The sequence below is a fragment of the Bufo bufo genome, chromosome 4 (assembly GCF_905171765.1).
Source record: "Bufo bufo chromosome 4, aBufBuf1.1, whole genome shotgun sequence".
Classification (NCBI taxonomy): domain Eukaryota; kingdom Metazoa; phylum Chordata; class Amphibia; order Anura; family Bufonidae; genus Bufo; species Bufo bufo.
Genome location: NC_053392.1, coordinates 573,351,725 through 573,370,037, shown reverse-complemented (window position 1 = coordinate 573,370,037; position 18,313 = coordinate 573,351,725). Strand labels below are relative to the sequence as shown.

General features: G+C 45.5%; 1 protein-coding gene across 1 annotated transcript in view; it reads right to left on the bottom strand.

The window, feature by feature from the left end:
- Nucleotides 1-18,313, bottom strand: part of THADA (THADA armadillo repeat containing) — a 591,430-nt gene that overhangs the window by 135,345 nt on the left and 437,772 nt on the right. Inside the window, 3 exon segments of the mRNA XM_040430339.1 lie at nt 3,424-3,496; nt 10,247-10,371; nt 11,760-12,136. Of these exon segments, the coding sequence (XP_040286273.1) occupies nt 3,424-3,496; nt 10,247-10,371; nt 11,760-12,136 (575 nt within the window).

The window sequence follows — 18,313 nt, the reverse complement described above, 5'->3', positions numbered from 1 at the left end:
ACGTGGCCAAAGAGGCGTGGGAACAACAACCCACTCCACAAAGTGTCATTGAGTACGTTACCCAGATGCAAGATCGGATAGAGACAATGTTGCCTCTTGTTAGGGAGCATATGGCGGCAGCTCAGCGAGCTCAGAGTTGGGTCTATAATCGGCAGGCTCGGATCCGGATCTTTAACCCGGGTGATAGGGTTTTGGTTCTGGTGCCGACCGTGGACAGTAAGTTCCTGGCTAGGTGGCAGGGGCCCTACAAGGTACTCGAGAAAATTGGAGATGTAAACTACAAGGTTTACCATGTGAATTTACTCAAACCGTGGAAAGATAGAGAAACCTGCACAGAAGACAGCCCGCGGCTGGGTTTTCTAGGAAAGAGGTACCGCCCCCTCTGTCTGATGCAAGAGAGGCGGCTGCCACAACAAAAATTGCTGACAGCCTCTCTTCTAAACAGACTCAGGAGGCCAGGGAGTTCGTTAGTCAGAACACGGATATGTTCTCGGATTCCCTGGACGCACTTCCATAATCCAACATGACATTGTCACTGAGCCTCAGGCAAAACCATACCGGGTGCCCGAGGCTCGGCGACAAGCCATATCGGAGGAGGTGCAGCTAATGTTGCAGCTAGACATCATTGAGGAGTCAAAAAGTGAGTGGGCCAGTCCTATAGTATTGATACCCAAGCCGGATGGGACATTGCGGTTTTGTAACTACTTTCGAAAACTTAACGAGGTTTCCAAATTCGATGCGTATCCCATGCCCTGGGTGGATGAGCTCATCGAGAGGTTAGGACAAGCCCGGTATTTTTCTGTTTTGGACCTCACGAAAGGGTACTGGCATGTGCCCTTAACGGAGGCTGCCAAAGAGAAAACTGCCTTCATCACGCCTGAGGGGCTGTATCAATATAAGGTCTTACACTTTAGTCTGCATGGCGCCCCCGCCACTTTTCAGCAACTAATGGACATTGTGCTTCATCCACATCGTCGGTACGCTTCGGCTTACTTGGACGATATTGTCATCCACAGTACCGACTGGGAAAGTCACCTACCCAAAGTGAAGGTTGTAGAAGACTCCCATCGGAAAGCTGGCCTAACCGCTAACCCAAAAAAATGTGCGATAGGGTTAGAAGAAATTAAGTACCTGGGGTATGTCATTGGGCGCGGAGTCATCAAATCCCAAGGGAACAAAATAGAGGGTATACGGAATTGGCCCCGACCTGTCACCACTAGGCAAATAAAGTCATTTCTGGGAGTGGTGGGCTATTACATGAGGTTTTTTACCCACTTTGCCTCTAGCCATGCCCTTGACAGGACTCTTGAAGGGACACAAGTCAATGATGGTTCGCTGGGATGATCGGACGGAAGAGGCTTTCCCCACTTTGAAGTCGGCCCTGTGCGGGTCCCCGGTTTTGGTGATGCCCGACTTCAAAAGGGAGTTTATAGTACAGACCGATGCCTCCGAAGTAGGCCTCGATGGTGTACTGTCTCAGGAAGTCAGCGGGGAGGAGCATCCCGTTGTCTTCCTCAGCCGAGACCCGGTATAGTATAGTGGAGAGAGTGCCTGGCTATCAAGTGGCACTAGAATCTCTCCGCTATTATTTATTGGAGAGAAAATTCCAACTGGTGACCGACTACTCCCCTCTCAAGAGGATGAGCCAGACCAAAGACAGAAATGCCCGGGTCACCAGATGGTTTCTCTCCCTACAAAACTAAGTTTTCAGTGGAACACAGGGCAGGCCGGTTACAGGGAAATGCGGATGCCCTGTCCCGGGTACACTGTCTGGCGTGTGTTCACCCCCTCAGGGTTAAACAAAGGGGGGGAAGGGGGTTTTGTGACACAGTGAGAGGTTTGGTCTGGAAAACAGGTATTTTCCTCCCAGCATGTGCTGCTGGGCTGATTTACAGCCAGGTGAGGTCAAATACTGGACCGGATTTTAAAGGCCGGTCCGGGTTTTGGCAGCACCTGGCTGTCCTTTTAATAGGCAGCTGGGCTCAGAAGCCGGGTCTCTGTGTTGGGATCTGGGAGCCTTGTGTCTGGATGAAGGCTTGTTACCTGTTTGGCGTGAAAACAGGTTGGTGCTGCAATGGTCAAGGACTCTTTGAGGCAGAATTGCCGCATGGTGTGAATTACCACCAAGACCGCAAGGAGACTTTTTGTTTAAATATGACTGTTTGTTTTGTCACTTGCCTAAAGTGTGAATAAAACCCTGAACTGTTTAATCCAAAGAACTTGTTGTTGCCTCTATCCTGCGTCCGCTAATCCTGTCTACCAGAGCGAGTCCCCACAATATATATATATATATATATATATATATATATATATATATATATATACATACATACATACAATAGAAAAAGTAAGGCAGCACCAACCTATAAACAATACTGCGGGTGCAAGCTCAAAAGGGCAAGCTTACCCAAAAATCCAGTCCAAAAAATAGAGCAGCACTCTAGGATAATGTGGAAAATAGTGGTTTATTCACCCATTGGTGACGCAACGTTTCGGCTCCAACATGAAGCTTGAGAAAGGCTTCATGTTGGAGCTGAAACGTTGCGTCACCAATGGGTGAATAAACCACTATTTTGCACATTGTCCTGGAGTGCTGCTCTATTTTTTGGACTATATATATATATATATATATATATATATATATATATATATATATATTTGTGGTCAAGGCTACGGCCAAGGGGATGCCTGGAAACCCTAAGGAGATAACACTAAGACTAACCTAACCTAACTGGACATGTCTTAGATGACCTGACTGAATGGCTGATGATGTGCCCTTTCCCATTACCGTGAGTAGGCCTATAAGGGGGCATACCCTGTGGAAATAGAAAGAGAAGGTGGGGAGGGTGGGGCACCTGAGAACTCACACCCGTGGGTGAGGCCGTGCCTCGTTTATGAAGTGCCTCCGCCCCTCCCACAAATACAGGCTGACTCATCAGCCTTAACTACATATATTATTTATGTGTGCCATGTGAATGTATGTGTGTGTAATGTGCATGTGTGTGTTATGTATTTATCGTATAGTAGTATTATGTGCAGTATAGCGGTACTATGTATTCATGTGATATAGAGGTATGATGTAGAAGAGTAGAGATGACCAACACACCCCGGGAAGACTTCATAGCTTCCCAACTTAATATATGAGTGGGAACCCATGCTTGCTAACATTATTGTGCTGAGGCACTGGGGGCATCTTCCATACTACTCGTGGCCTGTCTTCACAGGATCTAGGAGGGTCTTGCACCACTTTCACTTTTATAAAACTGCTAATAATTGCTTATCTTTAATTTTTTCCCACTTCAGAATATAACTATCCCTCCTTGTGTTTTGTGGCAACATATCCCTTATAATATTTCATTCATATAACTGGGAGAGGAAAATAAGCGCACGCTGTCACACCGCAATGCTTAGTCACCGCCTTACCTCCTGGATCTTACTTGCAAGACTGATGACCAACTTAGACGAGAGCTTTAAGGCTGAGCTCTGGATTTCCACACTGGAAAATATAAAAAAAAGGGAGAAGAAAACTCTACAGTATATTTAGAGGGAAAAAATGCAAATGTTCCCGTGGCTGTATGTCTGAAAACATATGTTTAGCCGTGGCTGGCGGTAAATACTGAAGGAACATCCTCGCTTACTGAACACATTCATTGTTAACTGCAGCCGGTGTGAAACTCTACCCGAACGTAATCCGCAATGTATGTGCAGCACCTGAATACACATGCAGAGAACACAACATTTGTTTTCTTGTGTCTGGACACTCAGAAGTCATGAGGCCTTCATTAATATAAAATATGGCATCTGTCCTTGACCCCTAGTATGCACAAGACGATTAGGTAAAGATCCCGTTCGACAACAGGATGGAAGGAAAGAGGCCAAAGTAAAGAACAGTGTCATAGTCAATGAGCAGCCGTCATCTGACCCAAGCAATGTTCCCTGCAGTAACACACCATTGAACATGGCAGCTGTAGTCTGCTTCACATGTGTCCTGTTTGGACTTCTACAGAAGTAAATCAAATATGTGGAAAAGATTCCAGTGAGGTCAGCAAACACGAAGAAGAAACATTGTAATGTGGACCTGCGGCTTTAGATTTCAACAGGACGGCATTGCAGGACCGGACAAGAAATCCTGGGACCTGCAGCCTTTGCTGTGTGACGTGTAAAAGCGCGTTCTCTAAATGAGTAAAAAACTGTCAAACAGGGAAAAATAATGTCTTTGTGCTGCTTCGTTTGGCCACAAATCCAGACCTTCGAAGCCTGGATTATGGTGACTTAGGCTAGTTTCACATTTGCGGCAGAGCTCTCTAGAAGAACCTGCCGGAGTTCTCCAGGTCTGGCATTGCCAGAAACGGCAACTTGCCCGCAGGACCCGATTGACTATATCGGGGTCAGGCAGAGATCTGGCCGCTACCTGGTAAAAAACTGCTGCACCCAACGGTTTGTGTCTGGCCAATTCCTGGAAAAGCCTGACGGAGAACACAGCCACAGATGTGAAACTAGCCTAGGCTGATGTCGACTGCGCCAAGGCCTACTATCAGAAGAATAAAGGGTCTAACGGGATGGAAATTTCCTACATGTTGCCTCCAAGATAAGTGACATCAAGTACAGGCCAGCCACTTATCACTCCCTCTTCCATAGTGTGCATGCTACTGAGGGAATCAGGTCTGATGGATAGTCATGTCTATGGCCATCCTAAGGCCCCTTTCACACGGGCATTGCGGATTGGGGCCGGATGCGTTCAGGGAAAATGGTGCGATTTTGACACTAAAACAAGTCAGTTTTCACTACAATTGCGTTCCATGTTTTAGTTTTTTTCCGCGCGGGTGCAAAACATTGTAATGCGTTTTGCACGCGCGTGAGAAAAATCAGCATGTTTGGTACCCAGACCCGAACTTAGGTGTTGTGTAGATTGTATTATTTTTCCTTATAACATGGCTATAAGGGAAAATAATAGCATTATTAATACAGAATGCATAGTACAATAGGGCTGGAGGGGTTAAAAAAATAAATAAATAATAATAATATAACTCACCTTAATCCACTTGTTCGCGCAGCCCGGCTTCTCTTCTGTCTTCTTCTTTGCGGTGCACAGGAATAGGACCTTTGATGACGTCACTGTGCTCATCACATGGTCCATCACATGATCTTTTTTACCATGGTGACGGATCATGTGACGGACCATGTGATGAGCGCAGTGATGTCATCAAAGGTCCTTTTCCTGTGCACAGCAAAGGAGAAGACAGAAGAGAAGCCGGGCTGCGCGATCAAGTGGATTAAGGTGAGTAAGATTATTTTTTATTTATTTTTAACCCCTCCAGCCCTATTGTACTATGCATTCTGTATTAAGAATGCTATTATTTTTCCTTATAACCATGTTATGAGGGAAAATAATAATGATCGGGTCCCCATCCCGATCGTCTCCTTGCAACTTAAAAATCGGACCGCATCCGCACTTGCTTGCAGATGCTTGCGATTTTCACGCAGCCCCATTCACTTCTATGGGGCCTGCGTTGCGTGAAAAACGCTGAATATAGAACATGCTGCCATTTTCACGCAACGCACAAGAGATGCGTGAAAATCACCGCTCGTGTGCTCAGCCCCATTGAAATGAATGGGTCCGGATTCAGTGCGGGTGCAATGCGTTCACGTCACGCATTGCACCCGCGCGGAAAACTCGCTTGTGTGAAAGGGGCCTAAGAAGTGTTTCGCTCAACATCAAGAAGTAGCGGGTTAGTGAGTTTCTGAACCAAAATACTAGCTATGCAGGTCATGCGTCATCTCAGTCCCTTTCTCCTTCTGCAATGGTGGACAGTCCAAAAAAATTGACAATTACCATTAGCATCATTTTGTGTCATGCACAGGGTTGTCACAGTCCCTCCCCTAAGTTACTCTGTGCACCCTTGCTTCTCCTGCTTCCTTTGCCAACCCCTCCTTCTCCTTGATTGACAGGGCTAAGCAAGATGACTATGCAGGAGCCTGAGATGGAAAAGGAGGGGCATTCAGAGGAAGCAAGGGTGCAAAGAGTGGCTCAGGGCCCACGCTCGGTGCACTTAACTGCTAATTTGCATATGGATTAAAAGTACTTTTTCCCCAGAATGAAACAGATGACTAAGTGAAAGGTATCACTACATTCAGCTGAGAGCCCTGCAAGGCAGTGTGTCTGGTGTAACAGGGAATTTCCTGGTGACAGACTCCCTTTAATCTGGGATAAGTGACATTTTTATTGCCCCTTTCCCTGTATTTTCAGGATTCGGCAGTACACATATGTCAAGCAATATATATGTCCATGACCGGCTGCTCCCTTATGTTAATAGTCTACCAATGACTAACAGACAATTCACATTTTTTCTATCATTGAAATGTCTTCAAAAAGTCATTGTCAAGCTTGAAAGAGGAAGATGCAAAAAACAGAAGAGTGGCTGCCCACCGGTACAGTCCGTCTGACAGATGGCTGCCAGGACAGGAGGTGCTTACTCCAGCAGCAGTAAAGAGGACTCATGGACAGTCTATACACAGTGTCATGCGCATGCTCCGCGTGGATCACATAGCACAAGGGGAAAGAGCATACTGCAGAGGATTAGAGGATGTGCACCAGATTACAGTTTATATATGTAAATATATAGAATGAATCTATATAAAACATTCAGAGCTGCATTCCTAATTCTTCTCTGTGCATAGCTGGAGGGGGCATGCAGATGCAGGGCATCCTACGCATGCGCTGATAGAGGAACACTCCTTCCCAATAACTGCGCTGTGTAAAGGTGCCGCTGATCGCTCAGTGAGCGAGCGAACGCTTGTTCATCGGGTGAAAGTGTTGTTGATGTGGACACCAAGCTGACTGTTTCTGGGCAGCAGATCGTCCTGTGTAAAGAGCAATCCGCTGTTCAGAAACAATGATTCTGAAGTGGTCGCGATAGTGATTGCTCGCCCCCATACAGCAGAGGTGCTTGCTGCATGTAAATGCGGCTCTCACCTCCGCCCACGATTAGGCAATTATTGGGAACTAATCGTTCATTCCAGATAATTGCCTGCACAGTCAGCCTGTATAAAGGAGCCTTAAAGGGGTTATCCAGGAAATAATAATGATGACCTATCCTAAGGGCTTGGACCCCCGCCAATCAGCTGTTTCAGAGAGCAGAGCTCCAGTGAGCGCGGGGGGCTCCCGGCAGCCCAGATTCGTACATAGTATGGCGGCTGTGTTTGGAATTGCAGCTCAGCCCAATTCACTTCAATGGGGCTTAGCTGCAATTAGGCCACGTGACCGATGTACAGTGACGCTACATGGACTAGGAAGAGGCCGCAGTGCTCATGGAGTGTTTGGCCTCTTCTAACAGCTGGGGTGCCAGGAGTCAGACCCCCCCAGATCTTATATTGATGATCATCAATATTATTTCTGGGATAACCCCTTGGGCGTGCCAGCTGATGTGTGATTAAGATTTCCGTGTAACTGAACCCTAAGAAAACCCTAAAACTAGGCTGGAATAGCCCACCACAACTTCGGAAGCACCCTAACAGAAGGAGACCTCAGTCTGTGCTGTTCAAGGAGTAAAAAAAACAAAAAAAACGCTCTCCAAACCTTTCTGCACGGCCAGACCTCTGAGCAAAGCCGTCCAGCTCCATTCTCTATTTTCAAAGGCAATTAGCCATTTTAATCACAACAACAGCGAGGCTGAAAGGCACTAAATGTCTGCCAGAGGAGTATTTACAGCTCCAGCTCCCTGTCTGGTGTTTCTCTCCCTGCACCAGGGTTGTCTAATAAATTGAATTGTGAGGAGATAAGAGCAGGTTTGTTTAAATTGCAATAGGTCCCAGCAACAGGGAATGAAAATGTAAAGAGGGCATCTGACTTGCCAGGGCTACAGCGCTGCCAACCTCTCACCAGACCTCCGAGGCTAAGACGCCTGCGTCTGGGGAGGTTCAGGCTCACATCATTTAACCACTTGATGTGTAACTGAGAAAGTTTGGCAAATTTATTATTACTATATCCCAGAATAATACAGGCTCCGACCACGTGCCAACCGGGATGTTCTCATGGTGCATTGCACAACAGATATATACTAAGACGGCAACCCCACCAGGTGCACAGCTAGCGCATGCAAGCTCCATGGCAAATGATTGCCTTTTGCAACTACATAGCACGTGATTAGAGGACATGGCAGCACAAGTTTTTGTGGCAGAGGCTGACTGGGAACTTAATGTGGACCTGGAACAAAAACCTAAAAGTGGGCCCATGTTGTAGGCAAATCCAGGGTCGGACTGGGAACTTAAAGTCGCCCTGGCAAAAATACTAAAAGTGTCCCTGTTTTGTAGTTGGGTCCAAATTGATGGAACGTAGGGTCGGCAATACCATATTCTGGCATATTATACCACCCCAACACAGCCATCAAAAAATACTGCCAGCAGCACAAAATACATCCCCAAAAACTTCCATTGGCCGGCCGTGAGGAGGGCTCAGGTGGCCCCCTGGGCATCGGCCCACTAGAAAATTTCCCTGTAAGATCTATGGCCAAAATGCCCCAGGGCAAATCCAAATTGTCAGAAGGCCGGGCAACACAAGCCACTAGTAAGCAGGGACAACAGAAGTAGGTGGGGCCAGCAATACCGTAGTGCAGCACAAAATACCGCCCCAGCAGAACCAAGTGCCACAGTGCAGCATAAAACACCGCCCTATCACCATACTGAGGAGAGTGATGCAGTTCAGGAGTTCAGGAGGACACCTGCAGCTGCTGGCCAAGTGCATAAGTACCTGATGCTCCTAGCATTAGTTAATGCTGGGAGCAGCATCATATCGTTATGTACCTGACCAGCAGCTGTGAGGAGGGCTCGAGCACCCCCCTGGTCATCGGCCCACCGGACAATTTCCCTGTAGGGTCTATGGCCAGTCCGCCACTGTTTTTTGGTTTCTGTTCATACTGGAAGTTGCAGTTGTTGTCACCATGAGCTATTTGAAGTTTGCAATATCTGAGAGTGGTTCAAAGTTCTACTGGTGCACTAGTCTATGACGGTAGTGTAGCAAGCGCCATATAGTTAAAATGTGACTCGAGTTTCTAAATAGTAATTAGCTAAATGGCAGAAACGAAAGTAGTCAACCTGAACACTCATCTATGGTTTCTGACACAACTTGGCACCAACATATTAGTAGCCAAAAGTGGAGAAGGAGCCATTGTGCTGAACAATAGAGAGAGGATTTGATCAATGGAGAACCCTAGTTCAAGGAACCTGCATACTGTATAAAGATGGAAGATAATTATGACTTCTGTAGGTACACCACGACACACTTGTTGTTAGCTTATGGATTACAGGTTATAAATTGTTCTGGATCTTACCTTACTTGTATTATTTCTGTATATACACTGATCAGCCATAGCATTAAAATATTGTGTAGGTCCCCGTCATGCTGCCAAAACAGCTCTGACCCATCGAGGCATGGACTCCACAAGACCTCTAAAAACGTCCTTTGGTATTGGCACCAAGTAATGAGGTGCGGCCTCCATGGATCGGACTTGTTTTTGCAGCACAGATGCTCGAATGAATGGAGATCTGGAGAATTTGGAGGTCAAGTCAACATCTTGAACTTTGTCATGCTCCTAGACCATTCCTGAACAAAGAGATGTGCAGGCAATGTGATTTATCAGACTAGACCACCTTTTTACTATTGCCCCATGGTCCAGTTCCAATGTTCACGTGACACTTTTGGTGGTGGATAGGGGGTCAGCCTGGGAAGTCTCGCTGGTGTACGGCAATCCCGTCCGGTACACAGTAAGCTGTGATACCTTTCTATCACAGACAGAGGTAACTTTTTCAGCAACCTGTGATACGGTAGCTCTTCTTTCCTACACTTATCTTGGGCACCCATTACTCTGTTGTTGGTCACCAGTTGTCCTTTCTTGGGCCACATTTGGTAGGAACTAACCACTGTATACCGGAAACAACCCTACAACACCTGCCATTTTAGAGATGCTCTCACCCAGTTGCCTATCACAATTTGGCCCTTGAAAAAATCTCTCAAATTCCTACACGAGCGTGTGTTTTCTGCTGCCTAATATCTCCCACTCATTGACAGACACTATTGTCCCAAGACAATCAACGTTATTCACTTGATTTGTTAAGATACACTTTTCTTTTGGCTCCAAAGAGTCATTCTGGAAGGGTATTTAGAATTCGAGCTACGGTGGTGAACTGAATCTTTCACACAGGCACTAAGGAAAGCCTAGGACTGAAGTGCAGTGAAATCCTTAACACCCACCTGTGGCTGGATGCAGAAACAAGATTGATAATTCTTCTCAACAAATCCTTTGGCTCCATTTGGAAATGCTTTTTCGCAGTTAAAAATATTTTCTCGACATTCATTTCATACAGGATGCTCAGCACCTACCCAGGGAGAGGGACATCAAACAACAAGATTGATCATCTTCATGTAACTATATTTCTAACAATTATAATTAGTTTTTATTTGTGGCAAATACAGGATTGATTAGGGTGTATTCACACAGCATGGTAGGGTGCAGTTAAAGCAGCATCAAAAAACCTTCATGCATTTTAGCTTCTGTGTCATATGTGCAGGTCTCCTGATTCAAATGCTGTTTCCCCCACCCTGATCGGTGTTTGCATTCCTGAGAAATTCTTGTATTTGGTGCAACAAGTGCATCACTATTGCACCATATACCCGGCTCTTTATTGCTAGATCCCCCCCAGCTTTTTTGCCTGGCCCTGTGTTCTTATGTGTGTGCACCTGTGCTTTGTGCAGTAAACACTGGTGCTCGTCAGTGCAGAAGTCGTCTGTACAATGCCACCCTAGTAAGCATCAGGGCTGTACTGAGCATGCACTGATTTCTGAGGAGCTGGAGCACACACGAGAACACAGAGCCAGGCTAAATTATATCTTCTCTGCCTGGCCCTGTCACTCAAAACTGGGAGGTGGGGCTGGCTGAGATACAGAGCAGAGCCTTTAGTGCAACGGTGATTCCCTTGTTGCACCAATCAGCTAATTTGCATATCACAAAATTAAGGATTTCTCAGGAATGCAAAAAATCAACTGGGATGGGGGAAACAGCGTTTGAATCAGCCTGCACACATCTGAGACTGCACTTGGATTACTCTGGAGGTGTGTGGCGACAGATTCCCTTTAGGTGGATGCCGTTTTTATAGGTGCAACATTTTCATCTGTGCTCGTTACAACACTTTAATGGATTGTCCTCATGCCTATTTAGTGCTCATGGACATCATAATGTAACTTCCACTATGGAAGAATTGTCCCTTTCTTGTATTAAATGGACAACCATTAATCAAGACAATCAGCAGATTGTCTAGATCAGGCATCCTCAAACTGCGGCCCTCCAGCTGTTGTAAAACTAAAACTCCCACAATGCCCTGCTGTAGGCTTATACCTGTAGGCTGTTCGGGCGCGCTGGGAGTTGCAGTTTTGCAACAGCTGGAGGGCCGCAGTTTGAGGATGCCTTGTCTAGATGATGAAAATTAAGGCGATTGGCTAAGTTTTGCAGCTCTAGCTATGGCGGACCTACTATTTTAAGGACAGCTATGCATTTGGATGGCCCAAGTGTCCTACTGCATTTCTACCAGACCCACCAATCAGCTGATTAATGGACTGGCCTCCACATAAAAAGGGTAGTGTTCATGATACAGACCCTGTAGGGCTTACTAAAATGTGAAGAAAATTATTTTTTTAGATTCAGTTGTTTGCCGTGTATATCTGTACAACCAACATCTGATATTGGGGCTGTAGGTTCTGTGCCATTTACCTGGCGTAGGCATTCTACATTTTTTTCCTTCATTATCATCTCTAGAAGAACCTTCTGGACTTCATCAGACAAGTAGGCATCTCCATGGCTTTGCTTCATCCATCGTAACAGAGACTCCAGAGTCAGCAAACGTACTTCATGGTATTCTGACCCCAGCATTCTCTCCACCAGGCCAGCTGGATTCAACTTCTTGGCAGGACCAACCCAACCAACATTTGGACCTTCCATGTGGATATTTAGCATTGATAAAATGAGGCTGGTAACACTTTTCAGATACAGAATAAATCCAGGAACTGCAGCAGTGTGTTCTGCCTCTTCAATCAGCTCACAGTCTTCAATAACATGGTGGATGTCCTCCCAGAAATCAGTGGTCACGGCTGCAGAGAAACAAAACCAAGCAGGATTAGGGCTCTATTCACATCAGCGTCTGAACGTTCGGTCACAAATTCCATTCAAAATGATCTTTGTTAGCAAAGAAGTAAACAAATATGGCAGTCCAGCCAAAGAGGTAGTCTTCCTGAGGAGAAGGGTCTCCAGACAATGATCACATAGTGTCCTTTCAGCTGTCATGTATGGAAAATCCCAACAGTAAGTATTCAATTTCTTTGCGGCGCCACCAGAGGAGAAGTCAGGCATTACACAATTTTTATTGAAATCAATTGACTGTTTGTCTCTCTCTGACGGACACAACATCTTTGCGAGATTTTGTAGCTGCACTGCTTATAAATGAGGATCTTGAGGGTAGACTACTCTATTAACTAGACAATCTCTTTAACAACGCTACAGGTCTACAGTATAATTCAGTAACCCGTTTGGCTTCTCCTGATATCATCTAAAATCTTCTTCCTTGCCCTGCGCTGACACATCTTTATTTTGACACCTGATGTAGAAATTCTTTTGAAGACAGTACTAAACACAGTCTTAATCCAGCTCAGAAACAATACAGGCTCCCGGGCAGGGTCTCCAAGATTCAACTGGGAAGAAGGGGGTGAGCACCATGACCTTGACTAAACCTTTGCTCTTATTGCCTACACCAGTGATCTGTGGTTCTCCATCTGTTGTGAAACTACAACACCCAGCATGTCCTGACAGCCTGTGGCCATCAAGGCTTGCTGTGAGAGATAGTTTCACAACAGGCTAAAGATCACTGATCTACACAGCAAAACCACATACATACTGCTAAAAAACCCACAAATGTAGATCAGGTTCATCAACCTCCAGCATTCTAGTTGTTGTGAAATGACAACTCCCAGCAATTGTTCTTGGAACTCCCATAGAAGAGAACAGGAGTAGTAGTTCCACAAAAGATGGAGTGCAGGAGGTTGCTGACCCCTGATGTAGACCATGAAGGTGAGTAACTGCAGGTCACCATCATGAACATTCCTGTTTCTTCTTCTTCGCCTTGTAATTTTACATGTTCTACAGCAGAACATCCAAATCTTAAATCAACACTGATAAGGTGGAGACTGTAGGGGAAAAAGCTAGTTACTAAATGAGCACAATGCATAATTTTCAGACACCACAACTCTCACCATGCATTCTTTAACAAGGGGAATATTCATCATGGATTATTTCACTTTAGCATCTGCCTTTGATTTCCCAAAAATTGTCCCATTAGGCCTAGTTCACACGATCATATGGCTTTTATAGTTTTTTGCGGTCCATTTTTCACGGATCTGTTGTTCCGTTTTTCAGTTCCGTTGTGTTTCCGTTTCCTTTCCGTTTTTCCGTATGCCATGTACAGTATACAGTAATTACATAGAAAAAATTGGGCTGGGCATAACATTTTCAATAGATGGTTCAGCAAAAACGGAACGGATACGTAAGACATACGGATGCATTTCTGTATGTGTTCCGTTTTTTTTGCGGACCGATTGACTTGAATGGAGCCACGGAACGTGATTTACGGCCAAATATAGGACAAGCTCTATATTTGTACGGAACGGAAAAACGGAAATGAAATGCTTACGGAACACATTCCATTTTTAATGCGGAACCATTTAAATGAATGGTTCCGTATACGGAACACAAAAAAACGGCCCGTACACGCGCAAAAAAAACGATGTGTGAACTAGGCCTTAGGCTACATTCACACAACCATATTTTCGATTGGTGTCCGATCCACATTTCTTGGACCCATTCATTTCTATAGGGGCTCAAAAAATGTGGACAGTGCACAGATATAATCTTTGCAGCAAATTAACCTGGCTTCATCAGGGGTTGACCCCTGATGAAGCCAGGGTAACTGACAATACACCCATCCTCCAGCCTGGGTCACAGTGGTTTGCATTGCAGGTCTATTTTTGCCTCCCATGGCAGCCCTCCTGTATGTCAGTCTGTTTTTGAACATGTCCTATTCTTGTCCATTTTGCAGACAAAAATATAAATTTTTACAATGGAGACCGAAGAAAGTGCATGATGCACACGGTCTGCATCCATATTGTGTGGATCCAGTTTTGTCAATGTAGACTTAAACAACTAAAGTCTTCTCAGAAGGGCCTTATGCACATGCCAAAGCCACATGCACGGAGCCTGTATGACGGCATGGTAACCTCTGTGGGTTCTGCTGTACGGCATTGATTTTAGAAGAAAATGCAATATTATAAGAAGAATCCTCTGTGCCTTCCTACGTAAAATTTAGACCATGGCAGGCTATAAAGACCATATATGGATCCAGTCGTGCACATGAGTCCTACATCTGTGAGCATATATGGCAGATGGTGCGAATAATGAAGTAAATAATTACTTAAATAATAATGAAGTAAATAATTACAATAGTAAATAATTACTATTGAATCCTATACATACTGTAAATTTAAACCAAGACATAGTGATTCCTAATGTTGGATCTGAGATACCTTGACCTGCAAAATATCCCAGAGCACAACATGAATGCTCAAGTATAAGCTCCTAGGACACTATGAACCCAATATCTGCCTTGTTTGCATATTGAAAAAACTATGTTGGATAGATGCAGCTCTGCTATGTATGAGGTTCTCTCCAACAGACCATGATTAGCATGAAATCTCCATCACCAGCGCACAGACCTGAGATGTCCTTTTTAAAATTCATGCAAATGCCCAAAAATAGAGGCAATAAACCAATGCAACCGTGGCGGCCCTTGTTACCTTCTGATAACCCTCAATGACGCCGATGGCTTCTAAGAACACAGAATCTATTCCGAGAATAATCATCAAGTACCTTCTGTTTCAGGGCCGTGTTAAAAACACAGAAAGCAACTACCACCACCATCTAGTAGAAACCGGGAAGTAAATTTGTGACTTATTAAATAAAAGCAAACAGAAGGAAGCTGGCAGCGATAGAGTGCCATTATCCATTAGTGGGGTAAATGTCCAAGACTTGTATTATGGTGCCAACGTGGTTCTGCTGTGGTTTCTGCAAAAAAATTGGCAAACAATCTGCAAATGTGACTGCACTGCATGAATGGATCATTATTGTCGTAGACTCACCACAGTACAGATCTGGAGTCCTTGTGTTGTGAAGCCATCAGCAATCATAATCAGAGGATGGAATATCGGGTGACAAGAGGAGAAGAATCCTAGTCCAGAAACTCACATTTTTCAAAATTACGCTAGTCCTTTGGATGCTAGAGTTAGATTATTGCTTGTCATGTACCGGGGATGCAACAGTTTGGTTTGTGGTCACAATGCAATGTACAGAGATTACCCAATTAATAATAATAGTAATGATAATTAAGAATAAAGAGATAAAGTGATGAGCTGGAGGTCCATGTGCACAGAACTCTTTGGTCAACGTCTACGGGATTTACAAACTTGATCAAGCAAGCACACCACGCTGTTTCCGCAAGTAGACCACTATGGAAAGAACTGCTAATTCTCCACTTTTTCTACTTTTACACTGTCCATTGGGTGACATGAGACCCTTTTCCCACCCATTAGTACGAAGCCCAGAAGTAGGAACATTTATGGCATACCCAATTAGGAATCTCCAGGTTGCTATTCTCAGAATGGACAAGAAGAGACATAGTAGGGAGTTGACGAGTAGAAACATAGTTTGTGTCACAAACCAGCGAGTGTAAACCCACTGTGCCACGTGTCCCACCTCCTCTAAGGGCATTGTCTAAGGGTACCCCTGATAGTGGGGATAAACTTTCCCGAGGGGAACACCAGGTCGCTACCTCTTGAGGAGGGAAGGCACACGAGGCAGCGGGTCCAGGCATACTGAGAGATACCTGGGTAGGTACCAGAAGTACAAGCATAGTCAGGCAGGCGGGTCGTAACCAGGAGCAACAGAGCAGGACGGAAGGATGAGGCAGAGGCGTAGTCAGACAGGCAAAAGGTCAGGGCAGGCTGCAGGGGAACAGGTCAGGCAATTCGGGTCGGCAACAGGAGAGTCAAGGCAAGCATGCAGGGATCAGACGAGTAGCAGAATCCAGGAACAAAGTTTAAGTCAGGAGCACATGAGAGTATCAGGAACTTAGCAAACAAAAGGACCTTGACACTGAGGCATCTGGAAAGGGGGCTGAGCCACTTAAGTACCTGCAGGAGAGCCTGGGTTGGTCAGAATGGTCACATGACCCAACCCATGCAGCCCAGGGAGTGATGCACACCACCCCTAGGGCAGTGTAACACGAAACCAGCAGCAAGCATGCTGTGGCCAGGGCTGGGTGGAAACTGGAGCGGAATCCTTAGCACCACAGCATGTACAGCGACAGAGCCCAGGACTGCAGAGGTGGATGGAAGGATCACCGCTGAGCACGGCGCCCAGGACCACGGCGGGAAGCGGGGGAACAGCGGTGTACAGCAGCCGCTGTTACAGTTTGGCTAAGCAGTTACTGCACAGGGAGTTTGTGGACATGTGCCTGACTGAAATGGATCAAGAAAGTCAGAGTTCATTCATAGGTGGGTAGAAGATGCCAGAACCATGTGAGAGACAGTTTGGTAAATGCATAACACAGTGGAACATATTAATCTTGTAGAAGTTAATAGCCAAGAGGAGTGTGAAGGTTTATGGTGAAGTCGGGAGAAGTTGCTAATCGCTATCTCATATGAACAGTCCTTATCAAAAGTTTAAGGCCCCTTTCACACGGGCGAGTATTCCGCGCGGATGCGATGCATGAGTTGAATGCATTGTACCCGCACTGAATACCGACCCATTCATTTCTATGGGGCTGTTCACATGAGCGGTGATTTTCACGCATCACTTGTGCGTTGCGTGAAAATCGCAGCAAGCTCTATATTGTGCGTTTTTCACGCAACGCAGGCCCCATAGAAGTGAATGGGGTTGCGTGAAAATCGCAAGCATACGCAAGCAAGTGCGGATGCGGTGCGATTTTCACGCATGGTTGCTAGGAGATGATAGGGATGGAGACCCGATCATTATTATTTTCCCTTATAACATGGTTATAAGGGAAAATAATACAATCTACACAAGTGTTTTGCACTCGTGCGGAAAAATCGTGCGTGTTCCCGCAACGCACCCGCACATTTTCCAGCAACGCCCGCCTGAAAGAGGCCTAAGACCACTTGAAAAATGGCAAAAAATCATATTTAGCATGGCTGGATCTTAACAAGGTTCCAAGTAGAGCTTCAACATGCAACAAGAAGAAATGGGAGTGAGACAAAACATTTTTTGAGCATTCAATTTAATGAAAACAACAAATAAACTGAAACAGGCTGTTTTTCAGCTGATCAAAAGTTTAGGACCACACCTCCAAAAAAAAACTAAACCCCCCCCAAAACAGAAATCCAACTTCCAAACATGAACTCAGTAATGAGTAGTTCCGCCGTTATTGTTGATCACTTCAAAAATTCATTTCGGCATGCTTGATGCAAGCGTTTCCATGAGGTGAGTGGGAACATTTCTCCAAGTGGTGAAGACGGCCGCACGAAGGCCATCTACTGTCTGGAACTGTTGTCCATTTTTGTAAACTCCCCTTGCCATCCATCCCCAAAGGTTCTCAATTGGATTTAGATCAGGGGAACACGCAGGATGGGTTAAAAGAGTGATGTTATTCTCCTGGAAGAAGTCCCTTGTCCTGCAGGCATTGTGTACTGTAGCGTTGTCCTGTTCAAAAAACCCAGTTGTTACCAACCAGACGAGTTCCCTCAGTCATGAGGAATGCTCTCTGCAACATCTGGACATAGCCAGCGGCCGTTTGACGCCCCTGCACTTCCTGAAGCTCCATTGTTGCACTGAAGGAAAAAGCACCCCAGACCATTATGGCGGCCCCTCCACTGTGGCACGTAGAAAACATCTCAGGTGGGATCTACTTGTCATGCCAGTAACGTTGGAAACCATCAGGACCATCAAGGTTACATTTTTTCTCATCAGAGAATAAAACTTTCTTCCACCTTTGAATGTCCCATGTTTGGTGCTCTCTTGCAAAGTACAAACGAGCAGTTCTGTGGCGTTCAAGGAGACGAGGTCTTTGAAGACTTCTTTGTTTTTGAAGCCCTTCAGTCTCAGATGCCGTCTGATGGTTATTGGGCTGCAGTCAGCACCAGTAAGGGCCTTAATTTGGGTCGAGGATCGTCCAATGTCTTGACGGACAGTCAATTGGATCCTCTGGC